The sequence below is a fragment of the Podarcis vaucheri genome, assembly GCF_965113315.1.
Source record: "Podarcis vaucheri genome assembly, chromosome: 12".
NCBI lineage: Eukaryota > Metazoa > Chordata > Lepidosauria > Squamata > Lacertidae > Podarcis > Podarcis vaucheri.
Window position 1 is genome coordinate 23,918,171 of NC_138750.1, and position 27,403 is coordinate 23,945,573.

General features: G+C 42.6%; 1 protein-coding gene and 1 long non-coding RNA gene across 17 annotated transcripts in view; one reads left to right on the top strand and one right to left on the bottom strand.

The window, feature by feature from the left end:
• Nucleotides 1–8,264, top strand: part of ZNF385D (zinc finger protein 385D) — a 567,358-nt gene extending 559,094 nt beyond the window's left edge. For all 14 annotated transcript variants that reach the window (XM_082193430.1, XM_082193439.1, XM_082193438.1 and 11 more), the window contains 2 exons: nucleotides 1,401–1,502; nucleotides 3,664–8,264. In XM_082193430.1, the coding sequence (XP_082049556.1) occupies nucleotides 1,401–1,502; nucleotides 3,664–3,897 (336 nt within the window). In that variant the 3' untranslated portion in view covers nucleotides 3,898–8,264. The remainder of the gene's footprint in view (nucleotides 1–1,400; nucleotides 1,503–3,663) is intronic.
• LOC309515592 overlaps nucleotides 1–20,312 on the bottom strand; it is a 129,301-nt gene extending 108,989 nt beyond the window's left edge. For 2 of the 3 annotated variants that reach the window (XR_014212541.1, XR_014212543.1), the window contains exons 1-2: nucleotides 19,094–19,856; nucleotides 13,508–13,590 (exon numbers count right to left, since the gene is read on the bottom strand). This is a non-coding gene — a long non-coding RNA (uncharacterized lncRNA). The other variant, XR_014212542.1, reaches the window with a different exon arrangement.
• Between the last annotated feature and the right edge of the window lie 7,091 nt (nucleotides 20,313–27,403).

The following is a 27,403-nucleotide window of genomic DNA, read 5'->3' on the forward strand; positions in this document are numbered from 1 at the left end:
GCACATTTTCCCATGCAGCAAATCACTACACACAAATGGGCCAGCCCCTGTAGACCGCTGCCATGAAGAGCAGTAGAAAGAGCTTGGTCATCTGCACCAGCTTCCTAAACATTAAATGCCTCCACCTATAAGACCTCCAAATTGTTGACTTCTGGTTGTGAACTTGCAGGAGGTTCCTCTGCAAGATGAAACACTGCAGACAAATTGTTTGCCATATGGAGGCAGCTGCCATTGGGAGCAGTTCAAGCCAGCTGCTTAGATGAGCTTGGACAAAAGCTGCACATAAAGACCAAAAGACCAAGGCAGCTGACAGCTCTGTCCTGAAAAAGTCTGTATTATAAGCACTTATTAAGGGGAAGTTTGATAGCTGCATCTTGGGTGATTAGTTACACCGCAGCACAGGTCTCTTCTGCTATGGTAGAAGAGGAAATTTGGGCAGGTTCAGCTTGCCTTGCTCTGAAGGTAGGCAGAGGGGGAGAGAGAACCTACACTTGCCAAAACATCCTCTTTTGCAGCATCTCATCATTGTATATAGCCATCCTAGAAACATTAGCACAGGATTACAATTTGTGGCTGTTTCTTTCTTTCACGTCTACCCTGCTTTTTTATGCTGCTGCTGCTATCGCACCCTAAGGATCAAGTCATCTCACAAAACAATTAGAATTAAAACACTGCAGTACAATAAATACCAAAATGGTTCACGGAGGAACGTTCAATTTAGCTGTTCCTCCTAAACTGTGTGGCTTCCATGTTGTCCCCAGGTGGCCTCCTGTTTAGACCATTTTCCAATTCCATAGGAATATAGGGAGCTGACTTATCGAGAGTCAGACCATTGGTCCATCTAGTTCAGTATTGTCTACACTGACTGGCAGTGACTCTCTAACGTTAACACTGAGCTACAGCCTGGTTAACTCAAGTAGAATGTGCTTGTTGGAAACCGTCCTGTGGCTTTTGCAAAGAGCCGTATGTGATTCCTCTAAATCAGGGTTTCCCAAACTTGGGTCTCCAGCTGTTTTTGGACTACAATTCCCATCATTCCTGACCACTGGTCCTGCCAGCTAGGGATGATGGGAGTTGTAGTCCCAAAATGGCTGGAGACCCTAGTTTGGGAAACCCTGCTCGAAATCAATTAAATAAACAAATGTAGGTGTTTTCATCATGGCAGATAAGCCAACAAAATTATTACGATGCATTAGAGAGAGAGAAAGAACTATCTTTCCAAACATATAAAACTGTGATAATGAAACGGATTTACTATTGCGACTAATAATTTTGGTATTGGACTAGGTCGAGCAAATTGGATTTTGGGTGACCAGAGGTGTTTGGTGCTGAAGCCAATGGAAAGCGTGTTATTTATACAATAACAATAATAAATAACAACACTGCTTGCTTTCCAACAGCACATAAGCAGTAGAAGGCACAAAGACAGAGCTGCTGGAAAGCCCCCGAAACCCAAATACAGTCCCTACAACAAACTCCAGAAGGGAACACACCCACTTGGGGTAAGCAAATGGGTTTTCTGAAAAGTTCCCCGTGGGTGTGGGTGGGTGTTATTGTTGGACCTTTTCTGTGGTGGCTCCCCATTTGTGGAATGCTCTTCCGAGAGAGACTCGCCTGGCACCTTGGTTACATATATCTGGGCACCAGGCAAAAACATTCCTCTTCTCCCAGGCCTTTGGCCAATTAAACAATCTATGGTCTTTTAGACAGGGGGTGGGGGTGGTATTGTTTTTGCTTGTTACTAAGTTATTTTTGTGTTTTTATATTGTAAACTCTCCTGTGATCCTTAAATGAAGGGTGGTATAGAAAATTTAATACTACTGCTGATAATAATTAATGGAAGACTGGTTCAGGTGTGTATTGGCAGGACTTTTACAGGCCCAGAAGCTGGGCTTGTGAACAATCCTGGTCATGTTGTTTTCATGGCATGGTTGTCCTAGCACTACTTAAAAGCATCATAGAGATTTGGGACATTTGCAGCCATGGATCATGTGGCTTGACTGGGAATGAACTGAGCAACCTAATTCCATCTTGCTTCAGTTTCTCTGGTGCTGAATCACAGGTCCATTTCACTACAGTCTGTAAGGCTATTTCCTCCCACCCCCACCACAAGAATGCATGAAATGTTTGCATTTAATTTGCACACATTTTGGACACCTATGTCACATGCATTTTTTCAGTGCTTTGTAATGCATTTTATGTAAGAATGTTTTGCATGCATTTTTATAACGCAGAATATGCTCTTTTCGTGCACAAAAACTGTATGAAAAAATCAAGGTGCATTATCTGACTAGGAGTTGCTTTCTGACAGAAAGGAGCATTGCCAGTCTATTGCAAAAAGCAGAGCAAATAGAATCCTGCTCCATCTGTAGCCTTGACTGCAAACCCCTTGATCTCCAGCTACATAGCGAGTTGCCTTGGCTACAAAATGATGTTTAAAGTCAAGCTCCATGATCCTAGGCAGCAAATTGTTTCACTTCCAGCTCAGAAGAGGCCCTGGGACTTCTGTGTGAAAGGAAGCCATCAGCTACTGGCTACCTCTTTTCCATTTTCCCAAGTTTGGGAGAGACTATCAGGGAAAGCAGAGCAGATTCCTTGGGCTTTTCCAAGTTTTCTAACCTGATACTTAGGCCTCCCAATGAGGTTTCTCCAAGTGTTCAGTTGTAGCAATTGCAAAGCTCAATTAATTTTTGAGTTTGGCCAGAGGAGGCTTGCCTATGATTCCTAGGATACTGAATGTGAAGAAAATAGAGAGACAGAGCACTGAGCTAGCTGGGAGCCACTGTCACGTTCTCTTGGCCTCTTCTGCTTTGTTAAGAGAATAAAACTAGTTATTCCTACCAACTTCAGACATCCCCCCCCCTTCACTGTGAAGTAAGCAGGGGGAGGGATTCTTCCATCTTTTGTAGGCCTGGGTGAATGTCAGTCTTTTTGTTTAAGTTAAAAGATTACTTTTAGCTTTTAAAACAATTCCTTGCTTCACACTCTGTCTCCAGTGCTCTGCAGACGGCCTCCCTGGTCAACACACTTCATGGAATGTCTACAGGAGTGCTTTGGAGTCTCTCAGATCTCCTATGGGACATTCCAGAAAACACACCAACAACTGGAAACCACAGAGTGCTGTAGAGTTAAAAAGAAGAACACCACACTCCTTTCCAGGGCTTATTTCTTTTTTTGCCCCTCCTCCAATGTATGGTGGAGGAGAAGAAGAAGACAAAATTAAGCTGAAATTAGATCACTGTCCTGAGATGCTTGGAGGAAGGAAGGGTGTGGGTCAAAATCCACTAAGTAGGAATGTAACTAACGCATCAGAAAATAACCAGTATGTAATAATGATGACCACAGCGCTGATAATGTGGGGTGCTTTTAACTGAGTGAAAATGTAGCAGTCAGTTTTGGGATGTAAAACAAGCAAGCAAGCAACTCTTTCTCAACAAAATTCCATGTCCCATTTTGTCAAGTGTCAAAGCAAATTTGTAGCAAAAATATAACTTCCACACATATCCTTTCTTCTTTTTTGTCTTCCTTTAAAACTTTCGATTCACCTTTCTGCCTGAAATGCCACTTAAGTATTTTATACACCACCTCTGAAAAGCTGTCTTCATTGTGGGTAATCTGCACGAGTAATACTTGTTGTTTGTTTTTTCCTTTTTTCTCCCACAGGTGAAACTAGTATTTTCAAAGGAACCTTCAAAACCAATGGCTCCACGGATTCTACCAAACCCACTAGCAGCTGCCGCAGCTGCTGCTGCTGTGGCTGTAAATTCCCCTTTCAGTCTTCGAACAGCCCCACCAGCGACCCTCTTTCAGACTTCAGCACTTCCTCCGGCGCTCCTTCGACCTGCGCCGGGGCCTATACGGACCACCCACACGCCTGTCCTGTTTGCTCCGTACTGAACTCCGGGAAGGAATTAATTGTACTGCAATAATTTTTCAGAGCAAAAGCAAAACAAGAACAATGAACTATGCAGTGTTAATTTATAGTTTAAAGTAAAACAAACTATATATATATATAAATAAATATATAAAAATAAAATTGAAGAGCTAGGACTTTTGATAAGAGACCCGAACAAATTCTAAAGAGGGGAAAGAGGCAGTATTTTCTCCAGATGAGAATTTTTCTTAAATATTACCACTTTAGAAGTAACCATTCTACCATATATATATATATATATATATATATATATATATATATGTGTGTGTGTGTGTGTGTGACTGTGCTTTTTTTGGCACATATCTCCCCTGCAGTGTCTTTCCTGCTTATGAAACAGCAAAACACAATTGTCTCAAGGGCATTAATCGGTTCCAATGTACATAAAATACTTAATTCTGTAGAATAAAAGGGGGAGGGGTGGGGAACAGAAACACTGTGAATAGTAGTACTCTTACCAATGCTCCTGCCAAGTCAGCATTTCCTATTTATCTGAGTAAAAGTAGATACAATAGATGTCTTGTTAAACACTAGTATTGTGTCTCTATGTATGCCACTAGGTTCACAAACCGAGAAGAAGTAAATGTTATCATCTCTCTCTCAAGTGGTTTGCCACAAATGATCATAGACCTAGGTAGCAATTGTGGTCCACAATCCTATGTGCACATAGTGTGGGAGTCAGCCCCATTGCACATAGGGAAACTTGCTTCCAAGTACACGTGCCTAGGATTGCAGTGTTAGTCTCTCTCCCGTATTCAAAATTTGCCAACGAGTCACGTTCAGAAAAGAGTACAAGGGACGACGATTTCCCTGCAAGCGCTGAATGAGCTGCACTAAAGCCAAAATCCGTCCAGCAATGTGCAGCAAGACCTCTTAACTTCTTTTCAAACAGCAGGCCCTCTATTTTGCCCTTCTTGCATCATCCCAAGCTGCTTTTTTAAATTGTCCAGAATTTTTAATGTACCTTGCAGCGTTATTTAAAGGGACTAGGGATTCACTATCCAGGAAAGAAGAAGAAAGTTATGCTGCTCTTGAATTTCCCTGCATGCTTGCCTGGGGACTACTGAAGAGACACAAATTGCTAAGTGGTAATAGAGACCTTAATCTGCACTAATCTGAACTTGCATTAGCATTATCAGCAGCAACCCATGAGGTCACAGGCTAGAGGAAACTGGCCTTTGCTCTTCAGCCAAGAGTCAGCCATATGTGGCAGTGTGCAGCCACCCTGTGCAGCAGACAGCGCACATTGCTGGCCTCGCCACTCTTGCCTGCAACACCTCTATGAGATGGTCAGCAGCAGGGACATGGGACCTTCCCTTACCTCAGGTCACCTATTGATGCTGGCAGCCAACTTCTATCTTGAACTGCACCTGTTGCTGTTGTTTTTTGCCATGTCCCCACTTTAATGCTACAGCCTTTGCCAAAGATTTCTGGAAATCAACCTTTGGTGAGGCACTGAGAATTCTCCTTTGAGGATCCCTGGATGCTCTTCTGTAGAACTAGACTTGTAAAGTCTGGTGGAAAGAGGAAATGACAGCTAAACTAGTTTAGGACTGCTGAGTGGATAACATCAACCTCATGTTACATGGAAGTTACTGCATATTTCCCAAACTTGGGTCTCCAATTGTTTTTGGACTGCAACTCCTAATGGGAATTGTAGTCCAGAAACAGCTGGAGACCCAAGTTTGGGGGAACCCTGTGTCAGACAATAATAAAACTGAGCATTGGTTAAAGACATAGGTCTTGTCTAGGAAAGGGAGCCAAGCTTGTGAAATATTTTGCTTCACCCCACACAAGTGAGCAGACAAAGAAGGAGCATTTGTTATGGGGGTTGTGATATGGGTTAATAATGTACATTGCTACTGATATGATCCATTTAAATATATGTGAAGATGTGTCTTATGAGATAGTCACATATACTTGTGTGGAACAGGTAGAACCCTTGAACCCTAAACCCTGTCCCTGGCCTTTATGTAGTAACCTCTTCAGGACACATGTTCACTGTGAGGGTTTGAAAAAAATGAAGTATTGGAGATCTATAGAGCTATACTGTATATATGCCAGAGTTAAAAAAATAACTTATAAAGAATATATATATATATATATATATAATAATTATATATAGCCATTCAGTTTTAGATATGGGTCAATAAGTGGTTGGCAACAAACAGCAGAGAAGATGGGAAAGGACTGCACATGTTTTGAATCTCTGATATTTGCTGCTGACATTTTTTCCCCCACAGAGAGCTGAAAAGGATATTATAAATAATATGACATGATCTGCTCAGTCAGATTCAGCCATACTTGCAGTGCCTGCAAGTAGATTTTAGCTACAAAAAAAGTAAACCATATTTTTTGAATTAAGTGGGGAGCAGGAGATTAAAGGCTATTCATAAAATGCTAGTGATGCAAAACATTGGCCATAGATTTGCTAAAACATTCACATGTTTTTAAATATTAGCACTTGAGGATTTTTATGCTTAGAGAATATTGACCAAGAGTTATTCATTTTTATTTACTTTTGTGGGTTTGTTTTTTTAAAAAGAAAAAGCTGTCCACTTATAAGGGGTGTATGTGTGTATATATGTCCATCCATCACACACACACACACACTTTACATATGCATTATGATAAAGTAAAAGGAGGAAGAAGGAAGTTTGTGCTGGTCCAAGAATAAAGGGTTGGGTCCAAAGGTGCAATTTTGTGAAGAGGAGAGGTTCTTCCATTCTCAGAAAGCTACTTGCTATTTGCAGAAGGGGATTAGAGCCAATGAAACCCTGCCCCCGCCCCCGCCGCATTTGTTCAAAGGGCATGGGGGCTGCAGGAGGAAGTTAGATCTGACGGCATGGAGCACTTGATCCAGCCCATTATGTGCCTCCAAAATCCAAAGAGATTCATTTTTCTTTTACATGTTAATTTACACAGATAGCTCTTTATGAACAATTTTAGAAAAAAAACCACCCATTTTACTTGCAAATGTTTGTGCCTTGAAGATAAAGCACCTTTTTTTGTTTTTTTGTTTTGTTTTTGGACTGTCTTAATCTTTAACCAGATATAGGAAGTCAGTCGAGGAATTTAGTGGTCTTCATGCACTTTCATTAAGCGAAATGCTCGGCATCTTTAATATGAGGAATTTCAAAATTCGTGCTTCAGGATGCTGAATAACCATTAGTTCCCTGTAAGCTGATGAATAGATTTATTCCTAAAGCATTGGGATCTTGCAACATAGCACTTTTGGAAATAATACTACTATAGAAAGCTTGTTCCAGTGCCCCATAAAAGTGAGCACAAATAGCCTGTTCTGACCACACTAATTAGACCAGTAACTGGCCCTGATTCCAAAACAGCCTGTTTCTTTCCATAAGTTGCTGACTTACAAATCCCATCGTCCCTGGCTGGGACTGATGAGAACTGGAGTCCAATGACTTAAGGAGGGCCACATATTCCTCTCCCCCCCCCCACCTTACAGCTTGAACACATTACAGCTATTATTGGGATGCTACTGAAAATAGCCTTTCCATGGGAAAATCGCCTCTGTCCTGGATGTTCTGTTTAGAAGTGCTTGTCACACAGATAAGAGTTACCGCATTCTGAGTCACTGGGGACATGGGAGTGGGAGGTACTGTGGCCAGTACAGGGATTATCTTCTATATGGAAGCTGTTTTTGACGGCATCTCCACGACAACTGTGAGATGTGCTCTAGCAATATGTCTCGCCTTTTTTTTTTTACGATGTAGCTGCAATAAGGACAATATCCTCAGCACTCCGGCATGTGCACACATGGCAGTGGTTTTTCAAGCCAAGCTTTATGGGTTTTTGATTTTTTTTAATTGGCCCATAGAGCCTCTGCTTGTGGCCACAGAAGGAAACCACTGAGAACCTAGCCATAGAGTACTGAGGATGTGCCAAAGGCAGAGCTGCCTTGGAAAGGATTTTTCACATATGGCATAATATGCAAAACTGAAGTCATGCTACTGCTCTTATCAAAATGAATAGATTTGTTCTTTTAATATTTTGGCCTGTGGCATGTATGGAGGCACAGTACAAATGGCAGAGATAATCAAAGTTTTGCTAGAAATAAAAGAGTCATTCCTACTCTTTTCATCAACTGATCCATGCTCTTTTAAGTTGCTTAAATCTCTCTCCCCCCATCCTCTCCTTCTCTTGTCATCACAGTGCGGTATGCAAACATTTCTCTTTCTCTCTGTCCCTATCTTTCTCTCTCTCACTCACACAGACGAGTCTCTCGTAGACTTCAGCTGTAAGCAACAAACAATCATTTTTATGTCTCTTATTCACTATCTAATAAAGGATGAAGCCTAAATGTTAAGAACGCGTGGAGGATTTTGTGCATTGCATTGTCCCACTGCATGCTGACTTGCTGAACCTCTATGCGTAATGAGCGGAACAACTGCCATTTGGATTCTGCATCGCCAAACTTGGGTGCGCCTGTGCCTGCCCACCAAGTTGGGAAGCCGCCCCAATAATAAGATGGTGGTTTCTGCATACATGAGGGACTTTCTAGGTATGCAGAAATTAAAAACGAAGCACCATCCCTCAAGAAGATGGAAGTGTACAAGGGTGTTTTGTTTGCGACTGCAGAATCAATGTAGACAGTGGAAACTATGAGTACAATTGAGCAAAGGGATGAGGGTGTCAGGCAGGGAGGACGGGACTGGTGAACAAAACTGAAGGAGAATTAGGGCATTGCCAGTCAGAATTTGTAATATGTTTGCAAATCCAACAGTACAAATTAAGACAAAAAGGGTTTGGGGAGGGGACTGGGGGAGGGGGGGCCTGCATACATACCACCAAAGCTCAATCTTGGAAATGTGGTATGCATTTTCTCATGACTGCTAACCCCATGCATCACTCATCCCAAGCTTTTCTGACTGATACTGCGATAAATGGTAGCCACAGAACAGAAATGAATGTTGAGCGATGAGCAAAAAGGAAATTCAGTGGTACCTCGGGTTACATACACTTCAGGTTACATACGCTTCAGGTTACAGACTCCGCTAACCCAGAAATAGTGCTTTAGGTTAAGAACTTTGCTTCAGGATGAGAACAGAAATCGTGCTTCAGCGGCTCGGCAGCAGCGGGAGGCCCCATTAGCTAAAGTGGTGTTTCAGGTTAAGAACAGTTTCAGGTTAAGAACGGAGCTCCGGAACGAATTAAGTACTTAACCCGAGGTAACACTGTATTGAACAAGGGATGAATACAAATTGACATGGCCGTTTCTTCAGATATGACTGGTTGCTGTATGGGAACCTGTTTACTACCTCACTGGGGTAGCTCAGGAGTCACTAAGATGATGCTGTGCTGTCCTTGAGGTCTTCTCTCAACATCTATTAAGTCTCGGAGCACTCCAACTTACTGACTGTTTAGTAGTCAGATGGTGAGGACAGTTACTTCCTCTTCCTTGAAAAGTACATAATAAATTATTTACTAAAAAACATGGAAATAGAGGAGGAAGTTGTAAAATACCTGTGGCAATATGCTGAAGAAACGTGGCATTTCTTGATATCACTTTGATTAAATAATAAAAAAATACAGAATAGCATAATTCTAGAAATTAGTTACATCAATCAAGAACCTATAAAGACATAAGAAGCTGTCACAGACTGTCAATCCATGGTCTATATGACTATTCAGGGGAGAGCAGGCAACCACTTTCTCAAGGAAGAGGCTCCCCCTCCCTTTCTATTGCCTGAGAAAATTGTTAACAAGAGTTAAAAGAAAACCACTTGGTGGTTTTGATCCTGTTAAATGAAATGAAATGAGGGTTTTCTACATATTTCAAAAAGTGGTTTGCCACTGGATGATGATCTTTCCGTCTTTAGCTGTCAGGCATCAAAAGGGATATTTGGAAATGTTGTTTGCTACAGAAGTACCAAGATAAGCTACTTGTGTCCCTTTGGTTTTCAGGTCCTGCATTTAAAGTAGATGTTGGGGAAATGTGATTGGAACATCACAAAACCTATGACTGGGTGCAAGCTAAATTGGCCCTCCTGAACCCTTTCTATGCATAAGGAAGGAGAGTTGAAGAGAGGCACATTGTGGTTGGAATATATATCCAACCACTCATGAGAGCAGAGCATTCACAGATGGAGGAAAAGGTGTACAAAGTCTAAATGAAGCCTTCTGCAGATGTGAAGGAATTGAACAAAAGCTTCAGCATGCATTTTCTCTACCACTGAGTTATGCCCTTCCCTCAAGCAGTCAAGCAAAGGATCCAAGCAGTAAAACATGGGTAAGGGGTCAGTCTGATAGTGGAGAAAAGATAAGAAGGAAGGTCTAGTAACTGGATAGCTCAGTCAGTAGCTCATGCGACTTTTAATTTCAGGTTCGTGGGTTCGAGCTCCACACTGGGCAAAAGTTATTTGTGTTGCAGGGGGTTGGACTAGATGACCCTGATGGTCCTTCCAAATCTACAATTCTCTTATTCTAAATGGAACAAAGAAAAGCCATGAGAACATATCTCACGAGCCTCTGAAATGTTGAAATCAAGACTGGATACCTGAGGATGTAGTATTAGGAAAGGAAACAGGGCCTGTAGAGGAATAATCAACAGTTGCATTATGTGTCTGAGAGGGACAGAGTCACTATTCTGTAGTCTGCCTATCTATCTATCTATTTACCTACATAAGCAACTGAAGACCCACAGTCAAATCCAACTCTCTGAGTTGCAGGTACCATTCTACAACAGCAAAAGTTTTGTTGGGTAGTATTTGTGGGAACAGGACTTGGAAGCAGTCTGTTGAGGAGATTGGGCCTTTGACCTGCCAGCCTCCATTTCCTTCTAAAAGTGCCTCTCTGGCAAAACCAGTTGCCACCTAAAGGTAAGTGAACTACTAAGTAGAATGAATTATTTGAGCCTGTAGTGAGGGTCATTGGTGGTCTTAATATATTTTCTGAACCTTGTGCCACCCTCATAGGAAATTTGTAAAAGTTATATGGTTTGAAAACCCATGTGTGCAGGTTGAGACAGGTTTTAGATTTCCCCAGGGCAGGGGCCTATAACCTTGTACTTGTAAAGCACCAAGAGCATTAGTGTTGCTATATCATCTTCATCATTTTTCTCCTCTTGGGAAATGGAAAGAAATCTCATCCCCTATCTCATCTGCATTCACTAAGAAAAGTGTCTGGAGGATTGAGTGAAGCTCCTGAACAACATGGGATGAAGATGACATGAAATTTGCTGGTGATGGCAGAAGTGGGTGGGAACATTTTCTTCTGTGAACACCCTTATATTGGGATCCAAATCAATGGGCTGTATCCAATGGTAGTCATACTCAAAGTAGACCCATTTGAATGAATGGACGTAACTAACTTAGGTCCTTTAACTGGATACAACCCAATACAGTTACTAGTGATAAACAATAATATGAAGGTATCCATATTAAATGTAGCATGTAATATGTTATTGAAAGCTTCACACTATTCAATAAAGTCCAAACACCCATGGCCATAAATAAATGCATATATAAAGAGCTGCAGTTTCCATTCCCTCCCCCTTTTTGAACAATTAATTTTCCAGCCATCAGCTCTATGGAGAATAGGCTTCAAGGATTGAGCCTCTTGGCTCAAATCCCAGCAGGCCAATAGAAAGAACAAAGAGTTTATTATTTTATAGATTGACATAATTATTGAAGGCCAGGCTCATGAATTCTGCATGCCAGTGGATGTTAATGTGGACTCTCTATCTGTCATTTACATGGGAAGCACATCACAGACTCGGGCAGGAATACAAAGTGGTCTGGATGGCTTTAAAACAACAGCATAGCAAGGCAAAATTAGTGGCGTATGTGGGCCATAGGATTTTAGACCGACCTTCATTTGTTATTTTTGTCTTGGCGAAACACACACACTGTGTGACTCACACGCTTTGAATTCAACAATGCCATTTGTCTTAATAGACATGATGTAGAACTAAAAACCACACAGCTCTAGCCATCCAGGTAACACGTGGACTAGGTCTCATTTACACAGCTGGCCAAAGCAGAGGATAATTGTTTCCTGGCTAGAGAGCCTCCTTGGTTCTAGGCACCATAAAAGAGGCCGGCGCAACTCCAGAAATGTGTTTACAATTGACCATGATTTATTAAACACAGCCATTCTCAAACAACCAGGATTACAACTCATCCAAATGCTATTTAATTTTAAAAAAATAATCTGGTAGGCTGCTCTTACAGCTCTACACAGATGAATATGCTACTTTTATGTTCTCAGTGCAATCTTGAATGTGTTTAAGAGTGTGAAAAGTTTGCACATCTCTTCTCATTTTCTACATCAAAAACCCATTGCAAATGCTCTTAGGCAAGCAAAATGGACAATTCGGGGGCAAGAGACTTTATCACAGTGGCCAGCCCCACCCTAACCAACACACATTCATTGAACAAAGTTTGAACTACGTGAGCAGATGCTTGAACATGCATTGGTTGGGGTGAGCCTCTCACCTGCACAGCCTTGTTCATTTTCTGTGCATGAGATATTTGTAAGTATTTTTGTATCACCCTTCAATCATATTCCAAGAAAGGTTTTCACCTCTGAAACGGCATTCATTGTGAACACATGAAGAGGGCTTTGGGACCATGCAAGCAAACCCCGCCTTCATCATCCTCATCTCTGCTTCCCTGTGGTGAGCAGGAAGGCCTTAATGGAGGTTGTAGGCACATTCCGTTGACTGCTTATAAGCGTCCCGACAGCTGGGGAAGGGTTGTGACTTGCATTCTGCCTTTCTTGCTCAATACTGTACAAGGAAAATCCAAGTAGAGTGGGTGGTGTGTAGTGGGGGCGGGTATATGTGGCCTTACATGATTTGGAAAATGCCCTGTTAGGAATAACCCCTAAACACAGCTTCCGTCTCCAAAGGTAACTTGTTTACAAGGTCTGTCTGTGTATTGTGTGCAGGTGTCTCTCCAGACATAAGAAATACTATTAGATGCAATACAAGACAGTGATATTCTGTACCTGGAAGAGAAGTGGGGATTTGGGCTGGATCTAGACATATCAAAGAAGCGTTTCCGCTAAAGACATTGTTAACTCATATAGGGAAATCCAGTAGGGAAAGACTGGACTCCACAGCGCCATCTAGTGTCACATTGTTATATTGCATATACAACACACATAAAATGCTTTTTCTTTACCAATTTAGCTGTTCCTTCAGTGCACTTGCAGTACTATGACATGACATGTTCCTGCTTCTAAGATTCCAATTTTAACATAATTTTTATAAAGGTCCTGGAATTCTGGTCTCTACTGTACATGCACAATGCAGCCCCACCCCCATACATTTGCAAAGTTTTTGAATGTCAACTTACATTGGCATTCAACTGCAGCAGATTCTTCAGAGAATGAAGAGGACAAACTTAGGCATGTAACTACAAATCAAACTCTAGAATCATGGAATTGCAAAGTTAGAAGGGAACCCAAGGGTGATCTATTCCAACACCCTGCAATGCAGGAATCTCAACTAAATCCTATACGACAGAAGGCCATCAGACCTCTGCTTAAAAACCTCCACAGAAGGAGAGTCAACCACCTTTCAAGGTAGTCCATTTAAACAGCACTTACCATCAGAAGGTTCTTCCTGATGTTGAGTCCGACTCTCCTTTCTTGTCACCCAAAGCCATTGGTTTGGGTCCTACCCTCCAGACCTGCAGGTATGCAATGGTAAACAAATTTAATAAATGATTATGACGATGTTAAAAACACGCTTGCTCCATCTTCCATGTGGCAGCCCTTTAGATATTGGAAAATGGCTATCATCACTTCCCTAAGTCTCCTCTTTACCAGGATGAACATACCCAGTTCCTTCAACTGTTCCTCATAAGGCTTGGTTTCCAGACCCAAGAGTCTTGTGGTACCTTAAAGACTTAGAAATTTATTACAGCATGAGATTTCATGGAGTAGGGCCTATTGATGCAACAAACTAACATGGCTACCTTTCTAGAAATATAAACATAGGTCAACTCTTTCTCTATTTTGCCTGATATTATTCAGCCTGACTTGGCAGTGGTTCTCGAGGGTATCAGGCAGAGGTCTTCCCCAACACTTGTTACCAGTTCCTTTCAGTTGGAAATACCAGGGACATTTTGAATGCAAAATGTGTTATTTGCCCACAAACTATAGCTCCCACAGCTTGTTGGTCAAGTTAGGTTTATATGGGGCTGCCATATGTGTCTGGGGTTTCCCAGACATATGCAGGATTCGGCCCTCGCAAATCATGTCAAAAAGCTCAACAAAAAGCTCATGAACTTTGGTGTCCGGATTTTCACTTTTCTGAATATGGCAACCCTAGGTTTATTGAATGCATGCTACTTGCAAACAAAACACCTGAAAATGATTTATGATAACAAAATAAAAAATAAAAAACATAAACATATTTAAAACATTACCAAGGGGGTGGGGAAACCCCTATCATTGGTGCTTCTTGATGTTCGGTGGTTCCCAAACCCTTTTAAATATTGCTGAACAGCAATGGATGCATTATTTACAATATTGCACTATTCCGTAACTAATTGCTAAATTGACTTTATGTAACCCAAGTGCTTAGATTGCCAAATGATCCTTAGTGGAAGTAAACAAATGTATTTGGCGATAATTTGCTACAAATGAAAAAGTTTTATTTGAGACACAGAGACAAAGGATGGAGAGAGAAATATCAGTGTTAACACCTGCAGAGCTATAGCACAAAACTCTAAACTTTTGCCTGATTCACATGTGCCACAAATGCATAGAATAGCTTCACAGGACACAAGATGGAACACATGATAGCTGACCTTTTTTAGAAGACTTGCTCTTTAGGCAATGTATTCCCAACATACACTGCTAGTGTTGATTTCAGTTCTGGAGAGGACTGTCAATAATTAATTGATATTTGAGAAAATATTTCCCTGTCTAAAATCAGGCCATTTCTATCTGAGAAATAATTATTTCAGAACAAGCAAGCAGGCAAACACTGGTATTGGCCTAGGCCTAAGATTCTAGTGGGAATATATTGATTACTAATTATAAATTTGAAACCCAAATCCAAACAAAGGACTTGAGAATGATTATTTTATGAACATGTTGAAGATTTGTTTATTATTTAACTGTACTATTTTCTCCATTGACTTCAATGGGAGATAGGTACATCAAATCACTGCTGGGTTGGACCACGAATCTATAAATCATTGGAAAAAATACCGGAATATTGAAAAAATACTGGGTAGAAATTCCCAATCCTGTTCAGTGACCATTTTTTAATTGTTAAAGAAGATTCCAACCCCCTCCGGTTCTGCATGAAACTAGACCATTAAATATATATATATATATAAAGGTAAAGGTAAAGGTACCCCTGCCCGAACGGGCCAGTCTTGACAGACTCTGGGGTTTGTGTGCCCATCTCACATCTATAGGCCGGGGGCCAGCGCTGTCCGAAGACACTTCCGGGTCACGTGGCCAGCGTGACAAAGCTGCATCTGGCGAGCCAGCGCAGCACACGGAACGCCGTTTACCTTCCCGCGGGTAAGCGGTACCTATTTATCTACTTGCACCCGGGGGTGCTTTCGAACTGCTAGGTTGGCAGGCGCTGGGACCGAACGACGGGAGCGCACCCCGCCGCGGGGATTCGAACTGCCGACCTTTCGATCGGCAAGCCCTAGGCGCTGAGGCTTTAACCCACAGCGCCACCTGCGTCCATATATATATATATATATATATATATATATATATATGGAGGTTTTGGTGTCTTCGGGTGTCTTCCCGTGTAAGAGTCGGGGTGTCTGTGCGACGTTTCGACGACGCACAGACACCCCGACTCTTACACGGGAAGACACCCGAAGACACCAAAACCTGCATTCCTGTACCCGTGAAAATCTACGAAAGCAAATATATATATATATATATATATATTAGAAATATGAAACAGCTTTTTAAAATTTCATCTGCATTTTGCATATTTTTGGACATTCCCCAGTTTTCCTGCCCTCCATATAATTAGCATGTGTTCAAGGTTCCATGCCCCACCTGCCTGTTCAAATGAATTTCATGAAGTGGTATGAATTAATCTTGGTTGTTGCTAGGTATCTTCAATCTTTTATGGGACTGGTCCTTATGAATAATAAAAGCCAGAGGACAAAAGGTTCTCATAAGTAACTAGAAATACCCAGGTGAAATAGAAGTGCTCTAAAACTGGGGGAAGGCTAGGCAGATGCCAACAGAAGGATTCCTTTCTCGCTTTCTGAAATAAGATGATGTATTATTTGCCTGGGCAATCATCTGTCAAAATAGATTCATCATGCTCAGTTGCTAAGTGGTCTTTTACTTAGAGAGGCAGCTTGCGAAGTGCAGATTTTTAATAGTATTGGAAGCCTAAAATAAACACCTCATTTTTCTTGGTTTGAATAACATTAAGAGTTTCCCAGCAGTGCCTTCCTTTTTAACTTGTCTCCATACCCTCATACCAAGTGAGCATCCTCATATATAGCCCTGCATGAATTTTGAATCAAGGACTCATATGAACACAATTAAGATTTGAGACGCACATATGTACTCCTTTTATATCCCAGCTTTCCTTCAAGGCGTCACAACAACAGCCGTGGGTCTGTTCCATTCCCCATGCACAAACATACATTTAATTTTCACAACAACTCCGTAAGGTAGATCAGGCTGAAAGATACTTGGTTGGCCCACCCCTGGTGAGCAATGTGGCTGAGAGGAGATTTGAACCCAGGTCACCTGGACTAACCCTTTAATGATGACTCCACACTGACTCACACAACGCAGTGTGAAGAGGATGTATGGCAGCTCCAAGCCCTTCCTTCCCACCACCTATGACCGGACAGCCAGTACCACTCACTGCATAAAGAAATAGCCAACACATTTTACTGCCTTAGGTAGAATATAAATGGAGCCCCTCCTGTTTCAGCATCTGAGGCAATAACCTCACAAGCATTTCGCTCCCTGTCCACCCCCACAGCAATGAATTATTATTATTATTACCTAATTAATTCCAATTGTGCATCACTTCCAAGAGGGAGAGATTTCACAATACAATAAAAGCATATGTAAAATAATTAATTACATATACAGAAACAGATTTAAATCAAATACTGACTGGGATAAAAATCTTCACTTAAAAGTTTTGTTGAAAGGAAAGCCTTCAATGAGCACCAAAAATATTAACAACAGCGTCTCTTTTCTCAGATTCATATGCCAGCTGAACACTTTTGCTTGTTTGTTCAGGCATTTACAGGGTATTAGTGCCTGGCTCTGTGACTTACATTTTATTTTTTTATCGTAAATAACAAGATGATCTATCTTGTAGTTTGCTGCCCTAAGCTCCTTGGGGAGGGACGGCAGGATATAAATTTTATATATGGATTTGGTTTCAATCTGATGCCCCTGGTCTGATTTTGCTCTGCACTGAAAGGGACACCCAGCCACCCACCCAAAAATGTTGAAATAATAAATAAACAAATAACTAGGCACCAAAAGAAGGATAAGGAGCTAGTTAGTAGGGAGACGCCAACAAACATTGCAAAAGGCAAGCTTTCAAGACGGAACCGTTCCTCAGGAGTGAAGGTGCAGCGTTATTTGTGTTAGCTTTTCGGCACCTTACCAAAATGCCCTGCCAAGAGCACTATGGCGTTGTGGGCACCGATGAGCGCCACATCGACACCTCAGAGCTCTCCATTTCACGTGACAAGTTTCTGTCAGACCGTAACAGCTTGCATGATGCTATCAGGCCACACAGACACCACAGGCAGAAAAATAGACTGTGGGAACGTTAACAGCTGTGTCAAAGAGACAGTTGGCCATGGAGAGGGACATTTGTCTTGCACTGCTCCTACATCTTTTGCAGCAACCTGACATAAATATTTAAGCTCCCCCTGCTAATTTTCTCTGCCCAACTTCTGTTTAAAGTGCAGAAGCAGCGCCAGTAATAAGGGGTAGGGAAAACACACACACACACTGGTTTTGCTCCACTTCTATACAACTGTTATAACAATAGGAGTACTGTCCTTTTCTCCATATATTGTTTCTAAAATATAGTCCTCAAGGTGCATATCAAATGGGGAAAGGGGTTTTTAAGTGCATACCCTCCAACATTTCTCCAGTGAAAATAGGGGTGTCCTATTCCATTATTATTATTATTATTATTATTATTCCTTGCCCATCTGACTGGGTTTCCCCAGCTACTCTGAGTGGCTTCCTAAAAGCATAATAAAACATCAAGCATTAAAAACTTCCCTGTACAGGGCTGCCTTCAGATGTCTTCTGTAGGTTGTATTGTTACTTATCTCTTTGGCTCAGGGGTGGCATAACTGATCATACCCTCCAACCTTTTTCTGATCAAAACAGGGACATCCTACCATACCCTCCAACTTTTCTCTGATGAAAATAGGGGTGCCTTAAGGAAACACTGGACATTCTGAGATCAATTTTTTTTTAAAAAACGGGATGGCTTCTGTAAATCCAGAACTGTCCCTGGAAAATAGGGACACTTGCAGGGTCTGAAAGAGTTTAGGATTATTTTAGGCCAAGGTTGGGGATCCTGTAGGCCCCCATATCCTGTAGGACTCCAAGGCCCATCAGCCTTGTCCATCAACCATGCTGGTTGAGGTGAATGGGGGGTGAGGAGGGCCACAGATCTCCTGTTCTAGTTTTAGGGCATAACTAAGAGAGGGCCTGTAACTGAGCCTTTCTCAGGCCTGGCCAGAGTGAGTTAGCCGCCTCAGCAAATTGTTGGCTATTTAATTTATTATGATTATATTGTTATTAACAGAGACACACTTGTGGGATTTCTGTCTCTGGTGTAAAAACAAAGAACCTTGATAGATTCTTGGGCCCTTTGAACCTTGAGAAGCGAGAGTATCATTTTCTGCTCTACCTCAGGCAGCAAACATGGTAGGCAGAACTCTGCCTTTCCTACCAACAAAACCCCTGACAAAGGATGTCCGATTATGAAGTTTTTTATGCACAAATGCAGAGAAAGGGAGGAAAGGTCCCAAATGTGCAGTTTTCCCATTAGATGGTATCATCAGTACATTGCCGCTTGAATCGGAATAGCAGCTTTGATGCAAACTGTGCTTCATGATGGTTTACAGAACTAAAAGCTTTGTTGCACCACAGTAGGATTCAAAATGTTTTGGCAAAAAAAGGAAACCTCCTTACATCTGAGGCCAAAGCAATTTTTATTCTTGGCTTCCTTAATTAACATCAAGCTCAGCGTAGACAGAGTTGCCATGCTAAATAAATACTGCAGTATTTGTAAATATGGAGCTGTTTTTGCCTTCAAAATAGTTATACTGTAATTTGGATATTCTGACAGGGAGACTAATTCTACTGGAAGTCCGTCTAGGTTGCGCTATCTTAACCGTAAAAAGTCATGGTCCTTAGATTTAAATCAATTAAAACATTATCATCATTATTATTTTAAAATTGCCTAAGCTTATTTTGAAGGGAGCCTGCAGTTCAGCAAAAAGTCTCTGTGGTTTTACACAGATGGGGCCAAGCTGTGTCTTTCAGTTTACGCTGCTGTGTTTGTGAGAAGGAGGTGGCAAGGCCAAATTCCAAGCCACCAAAGTGAACCACCATTGGCCAGGATGCCTTCCACCAGACCTCAGTCCCTGTCCCATCTCAAGTAATTGAGGCACAAATCTGTCTCCCACCCAAGCATAAGAATGTCAGCTTCTTTTCTTTGCAATCATAAGAATGAGGGGATTAAAAAGTTGGTTTTCACTGCTAGCTAATGGGAAATTAAAAATTTACATGCTTCTAACGAATGAAATAAAATGCATAAATTTAGGCTTTAGATAATAGTCTCCCCACATACTTTTAAAAAGTAATGCTGAACTAACAGTGTGGCCAGATATGCAAGTTGGCAAATTTATGCGTATCGATCAAACCAAAGCTAATGAAGGTGGGTGTTTATAGTTTGGTGAACACTGACCTTGTCACTTCCCATGTAGCTCCAATTAGTGTGTTCAAATGTGGCATCACTAAGTCAGCCCAAGAGCTGGTGTGGTTTATTTCCCACCCATTGGAATATATGAGATGGTTTTTATGTATATGTTTTTGTGTTTTAAAATGAAAAATATATGATTGAACAGGGTAGAAAGAGGGGAAACAATCCCCTACACACATACAGTGGTACCTCAGGTTACAGAAACTTCAGGTTACAGATGCTTCAGGTTACAGGCTCCGCTAACCCAGAAATGTTACCTCGGGTTAAGAACTTTGCTTCAGGATGAGAACAGAAATGGTGCTCCTGTGGCGCGGTGGCAGCAGGAGGCCCCATTAGCTAAAGTGGTGCCTCAGGTTTCAGAACAGTTTCAGGTTAAGAATGGACCTCCAGAATGAATTAAGTTATTAGCCCGAGGTACCACTGTAGTTCCCATTGTGACAGCAGAAACCCTGCAAGGCATATGGAAAGGCAGTTCATCTGCCTAGGATTCTCCCTCCCCAGCTCACTTTTTAGATGGTTTTACTGGTGTTGAATGTCACTGTATCAACCACCTTAACTTTGCTGAAAGGCGGTCTATATCCACACCGTGATCAACTCCCACCCGGAAACCAATGTCCCCACTGTGGAAGGACGTGTGGATCCAGAAATTGGCCTCCACAGTCACTTAAGGACTCATTATCGAAACCGTGTTTATGGAAGACAATCTTTCTCAGCTACGAGTGACCGCCAAAGAAGAAGAAGAAATAATATTCCAAATATATCTGTTAATAAATCATGAAACAGACACAGCTGTTTTTATTTTAACCACACCATCATGAGGGCAAGATTGAGATTTTTTATTTGGGGGGAGGGGGGTAATGCCCAGCAGGGTTGTTTCAGCTTTGGAATAAAGTTTTCCTCCCAAGGAAATTCATGTTTAAAACTTTGCTGTGAGTTGTAGTGTGGAGCACAAAGAACCCAGCAAATATTGAGTGCCATCAACCTGCTTATGAAGAAAAAGCAGAGAGCAGGGGAATTACAGCTAGCCTGTCACTAATGTGGCATCCCATTTTCACATTAAGATTTATCATGCTATCATTAGAGTACTCACATCTTCAGCTGTAACAAACACCTATTACTGTCTGTAATGTTTGTTGGCATCACGACTGTTAAGGAAGGCAAGAGATCACATGTTACCTAGGAAACCGGCGTAGTGTATGCAAGGGAGAACGATCCCATTCTGCTTGGGAGGTGGTGAGATGCTCTTTTGATATCAGTCAAATTACACTACCTCATGTTTATTCATGCAAGAGCAAACTTTCTGCCATTAATGAAAGCAGTGACGGCCAACTTAGTCCATTTCGGTAATGAATATCGTGTCAGTCACAGAGGCCCATTGCAGTGAGGGAGTTTGGATATCCACATAGAAATGGGCAAGCTGATTTAGGAAACCAACATAGGAAGCTGCTTTATTCTGAATCAGGCAACTGGTCCATCAGGCTTAGACACTGGCAGTGACTCCCCTGGGTTTTCAACAGGACACACTTCCAGCCCTACCTTGAGATGCCAGAGATATTGAACCAGGAACCTTCTGGTGCAAAGCAAATACTCTAGCACTGCACTATTGCCCTTCTGCATCAGTGACAAGGGGAGAAGGTTCATGGGCCTGGTAATCACTGCGTTTCTTAGGTCCAAAATACAAGGAATGCCAATTATACTTTTTAAAAGAAGAGTTTACTTAATGCTGCCACTTTTATTTTGATGGAAAAGCAACCTGATCTGGTGCTTCACTTCAAATACCCACCACACCTGGCTGCTATTTGCCTCAAAACATACTTTATGCAGTCAACAGCACCCTTCGGGTGGGGAAATGTAGTGTTTAAGTATTCCACAAAGATTCTGAACTTGGCATCCCAACCGCCAGCAATGTCATGACCTAGGCTGAAGAGATGGAGGCTTAGCTTCCACCTTCTTTAGCTCTGGTCAAGGGAATTGTTACTGTAGCTGAAGGCATGTTTGCCTGTGTGCCTTCCTGGTACAGTGGTACCTCAGGTTAAGTACTTAATTCATTCTGGAGGTCTGTTCTTAACCTGAAACTGTTCTTAACCTGAAGCACCACTTTAGCTAATGGGGCCTCCTGCTGCTGCCGCGCCGCTGGAGCACAATTTCTGTTCTCATCCTGAAGCAAAGTTCTTAATGTGAAGCACTATTTCTGGGTTAGCGGAGTCTGTAACCTGAAGTGTCTGTAACCTGAAGCGTATGTAACCCGAGGTACCACTGTAACTCCTATGGCACCTGCGAACGTTCTCAGTAAATATTCCCTGAAAAATCTGCAATAAAGTAGAGACGGTTTGCTATTCCTGCTTAGTTGACATAAGAGGAGCCCTTGATAGATCAGGCCAATGGCCCATCATCCTGGCCAACCAGATGCACAAGCGCACTTTCCTGAGCACAAGAGCAATGAGCACATTTCATTTCATTACATGTCAGGAAAAGTCCATCCTTGAAGTGGAGGCACAAGACTGATCATCAGGTGAGCTGCGCACAGGTGAGCTGCATGCAAGCTGCTGGCCAGTCCTGTGGAGCCTCCTTTTATTGAGACAAATATGCAAGCTAGGCAGATACATTTTGGGCTGTGACCTTTACACATCTTGGTCCCGAGATCGTGGGGTGGTACAAAGTAATTTTGGCACTTGTTTCCACAGCGTCATTTTCCCCTTGCACAGTGTATGACGAAGGAGACAAAAGGCCTCAGGGACAAAGGTTACAGACAGGACACCACAGACTGCTGAGACCGCAAAAGGTCAGACAGAGGGAACGATGTACAGACAGCTGTGGCTTGTCTGGGGGGGATGTGCCCTGCACCCCAGGGTCACACGTGCAGGCAGACCGTGACTGCCTGCTGGTGGGGAGTGTGCTCCCTCCGGACCCCACTGCCCACTCCGCTATATCCCTACACATCCTTCCATCTCTTCTGAACTGTGGAGGGGTTCAAAGACCTGCTCTTTGTGAGCAAGCATGGCAGTGTGTGATGTAGTTGCATTTCCCCCCCCCCTTTAGTGGGGCAGCTGATGCGGGTCATGTCCACACTGTTATGCGCTCCCATCTCTTTTTCTTCTCCTTTTGATGTGGCCGCCATTCTGACACACTGTTTTGTGTTACGCAGCACACTGCATGGCAGCCATTTGGTGATACGCCGCAGCCCCACAACAACCTTGATGTTGTGTCTGGCACCCTCACAGCACTTTTGCAAAATTCCAAAATGTGCCCACTGCCCCCCAAATAATGCTGGCCTGTTGATGTTGAAGGCGCAGGCTGGCTCTTGATAGAAGATAAAGAAGATAAAGGAAATGTTGGGGAATGGTAATCTACTTCCCCGCATGATAAGCAGGGATTCTCTGGTCCCTGAAAAGGCAGAGAAGGGGAGTACAGTCTGTGCTAGGAGCAGCTGCCCTAAGCTCTGAGTGGTTTGGTACCCTGAAAACACTGACATCATGCTTTAGAATTACCGGAGTTGACCTAAACAGAGTTCTATCAAAAAAATTCCCTGTAGAGCACAGATACATCACTTCTGCATAGCTGTCTGTGGAAGCCACTAGCTATGCTCTCCTGTTTTCCAAAAGTTCAGTTAGAACAAAGATTCTGTTCAAGGGCTGATGTTTTGGTCAGAGTTAATGATCAATTTCCAACTTTTCTTGCCTGCTCCTTCTATAAAGCCTGGGTAAACATCCTCACTGACTTTCAGCTGCTGTATTTCATTATTGATTACCACCTCGGCTCCTTATGCTTTCTCTTTCCCCACTTTCATTCTCTCCCTTAACACACGGCATCAGTAAGCCAAGCAGAGTGTAAAAGAAATACTACCAACCAGCGCCAGCACACAGTACTAAATCGAATAGCGATAATATGCTTGGAGATGATGCTCATCTTAATCCGAAGGACACCACACCTCCACAGAGTGCTAAACAGGAAAAAAGAAACGAGACTATAACTTAAAGGAAATCCTGGCAATGCTAATGGTATGTCTTGGCAGGACACCTAGGGTTTTCATTTTCATTTATCATCACTTTTTTATGAGGCATACCTCAGCAGCATCCAGCCAGCTCAGTCTGGTGAAAAGATATGTGTTCGTCTGCAAGCTGCCTAAAACTAGATCGGGTCTGGCAGACACACAACTTCATCTTAGGCCTGAGCACAATGATTCTCATAACGATTGGTGGAAAGGATGTTGCTGGCTGTAGACTTTCCTCCTACGAGCTGTGGAGACTGGGCAGGAAGCAGGGCTAGGCTTTCCACTGGGCAGAGGGAGGGGACTGCTTCAACCCCAAAGGTGCACTCTTCCATTGTCTTGCAACACGGATGCCAACCAAGTGGGCAGATTTTGACAGACAGGACTGTGTATGCTACCTGGACCTGCCCTGCACCTCCTAAGCTCCTCTACTGCTCTCAGGTACAGTGGGTGATGCTGTTTCAACACCAGTGTTTCAACAGCCTATCCAGTTAGCTTTAGTACATGGAATAGGAGCAGGTATCTTTTCCTTCGCCACAGGCAACAGACTTTCCTGAGGTATCTACGGCAGCAAGTAAATATTATTCCCAACATTTGGCCAGAACATGAAAGTGCTTGGTCTTGAGAAGGGCTTCTGATAATAATAATAATAATAATAATAATAATAATAATAATAATAATAATAATAATATTTATACCCCACCCTCCCCAGCCAAGACCGGGCTCAGGGTGGCTAACACCAAATATAAAAACAATTGATTGAAATACAGCTTAAAAAACAAGATTAAAATACAACAGTAAAACATTAAAATGCAGCCTCATTTCAGTGGAAACTCAATCAAAAACTTTTTTGGGGATAAAAACGTCAAGTCTTCACCAAGGCTAACTGTCCAGACTGGTCCTACATGGGCCAGAAAAAAAGCCAGGGAAGTCCCCAAATAGGAGTTGCAACACAGAAGGAGAAAGGAAAAAAGAAAGAGGGGGAGGGAATCAAATTGATTCCAAGCTGAAGGCCAGGCGGAACAACTCTGTCTTACAGGCCCTGCGGAAAGAAATCAGGATCCTGCCTGGTCTCATGAGACAGAGCGTTCCACCAAGCCGGAGCCAGTGTTGAGAAGGCCCTGGCTCTGGTTGAGGCTAATCTGACTTCCTTAGGGCCTGGGAACTCTAGGGGGTGTTGCTGTTTATGGACCTTAAATGCAGGCACCCTGTCCGTAGGGAGGCACGCTTCACATTTTAGAGTCCTGGTTTTCCAAGGTTCTAAAAGGCGCACGGAGCCCCAACAAGTACAGGAGGCCCCCCCACTTCAGATGTTCACCCTGTGAGTTGTGGAGAGAGATGGAAATGAGGATGGGGATGGGCTAGAACAGACACCCCTTTAAGTTTTTGCTTAACGTTTGGCCCTCCAGATGTTGCTGAAGTACAGCTCCCATGTGTCCCAGGAAAAATGGCCAATGGCCAGGGATGGTGAGAGCTGCAGTTCAGCAACCTCTGGAAGGCCATGTTTCCTCACACCTGATTTAGCCACTCATCGGCATGCCTAGCATGGGTTCTAGTGTTTGTCAGCTATGCAGTCTTGTGTGATAACAGAATGTGACTGCTTACCACTTGCTTCAGCCATACCCACTGCTGGCATATGGACATATAGTAAAAGTAAAGGGACCCCTGACCATTAGGTCCAGTCGTGATTGACTCTGGGACTCATCTCACTTTATTGGCCAAGGGAGCTGGCGTACAGCTTCCGGGTCATGTGGCCAGCATGACTAAGCTGCTTCTGGCAAACCAGAGCAGTGCACGGAAACGCCGTTTACCTTCCCGCCGGAGCGGTACCTATTTATCTACTTGCACTTTGACGTGCTTTCGAACTGCTAGGTGGGCAGGAGCAGGGACTGAGCAACAGGAGCTCACCCCGTCGTGGGGATTCGAACCGCCGACCTTCTGATCGGTAAGTCCTAGGCTCTGTGGTTTAACCCACAGCACCACCCATATATGGACACATATAGTCTCAAGCAAATGTGTCTCTCATGAGAAAAAAGGTCCCCACTCTTGCTTTAAACATTCATAGGAATTGGAGTTGTGTTCAAGTAAATATACAGTGGTACCTCAGGTTACATACGCTTCAGGTTACAGACTCTGCTAACCCAGAAATAGTACCTCAGGTTAAGAACTTTGCTTCAGGATGAGAACAGAAATCGTACTCCAGCGGTGCGGCGGCAGCAGGAGGCCCCACTAGCTAAAGTGGTGCTTCAGGTTAAGAACAGTTTCAGGTTAAGAACAGACATCCAGAATGAATTAAGTACTTAACCCGAGGTACCGCTGTACAAGAAGTTAGAGGGTTTACTGGATATCTTTTGGGAGGGAGTGGGAACAAGGTACAATTAAAGAATTAGAATCACACTATTGTAATGTGGCGTGTTATACTTTCCAGATTTCTTACAGGGCATTTCCCCCCTCAATGCATGCAGAATTTTACTTGTCAAGGAGTTTTAAGACCTTATTAATTCAGTAAAGTAAAGGGTATTTGAAAACCTCAGTGGTATAGTGATTTGCATTAATGTAGCTAAAGCAACATCCTTCCCTTGGAGTGTGCAGCAAAGTAAAGTCAAATTATTGATAAAACAATATAGTCTACAGCTTGAATAACTTTTGCATCTGTATTCTGCTCATGTTCAGGTATAGCCGTGAAAGCCTTGTAAATCCTGGCCCAACCATTCCATACTGTACCAATAACAACGCTGATATTGCTTTAAGTTCTAAGGGCTTGGTCCATGCTTGGAATTGGCTTACTGAAAGGTTAATCATGACTAACTTATCCTACGCCCCATTTATTTCAATGGGTCTAGTCTAATCATGACCAAATTTGCATCCACCCCTAATTTCTGTCTGTCTCTCTGAAACAATATGAGAGATGGATGGATAGATGATAGATAGATAGATAGATGATGTAGATAGATAGATAGATAGATAGATAGATAGATAGATAGATAGATAGATGATAGATAGATAGATAGATGAGAGAGAGAGAGAGAGAGAGAGAGAGAGAGAGAGAGAGAGAGATGATAGATACACCTACAGATTTTTAAAAACCAGTGATATCTGAGACATAGCCCAACCCATCCTTGGCAAGCAGGTGTAGCAGAACTGCTTGTTTAACCTAGTATGACCTGTTAATTTAGGGTGATTTTAATTCACAAAAGAATTGTGCTGGGCGCTATGCCCTTCTCCTGTTCACTTTGTGAGTGAAAGTAGACAAAACCCAGCAACTCATGCTCATGAGTAACGAAGCCACATTGTCCAGCTAATCGGTGGTGGCCTGCCCAGCTATGGTTGCACACAGAGCAGTTACAGCAGCTCCTAGATGCAGGAAGTCTACAACAAAGCCTGTGGTATAGTGGCCAAGGAAAATGGCTTCATAGATCAGGTCAAGTTGACTAGGAGAAAAATAGCATCACCCCATTTGCACTTATCCCAGCTGATAATTTATTTATTGTATCCAGGAAAGTGGTGGCCAAGTCATAAATCCAAAGAT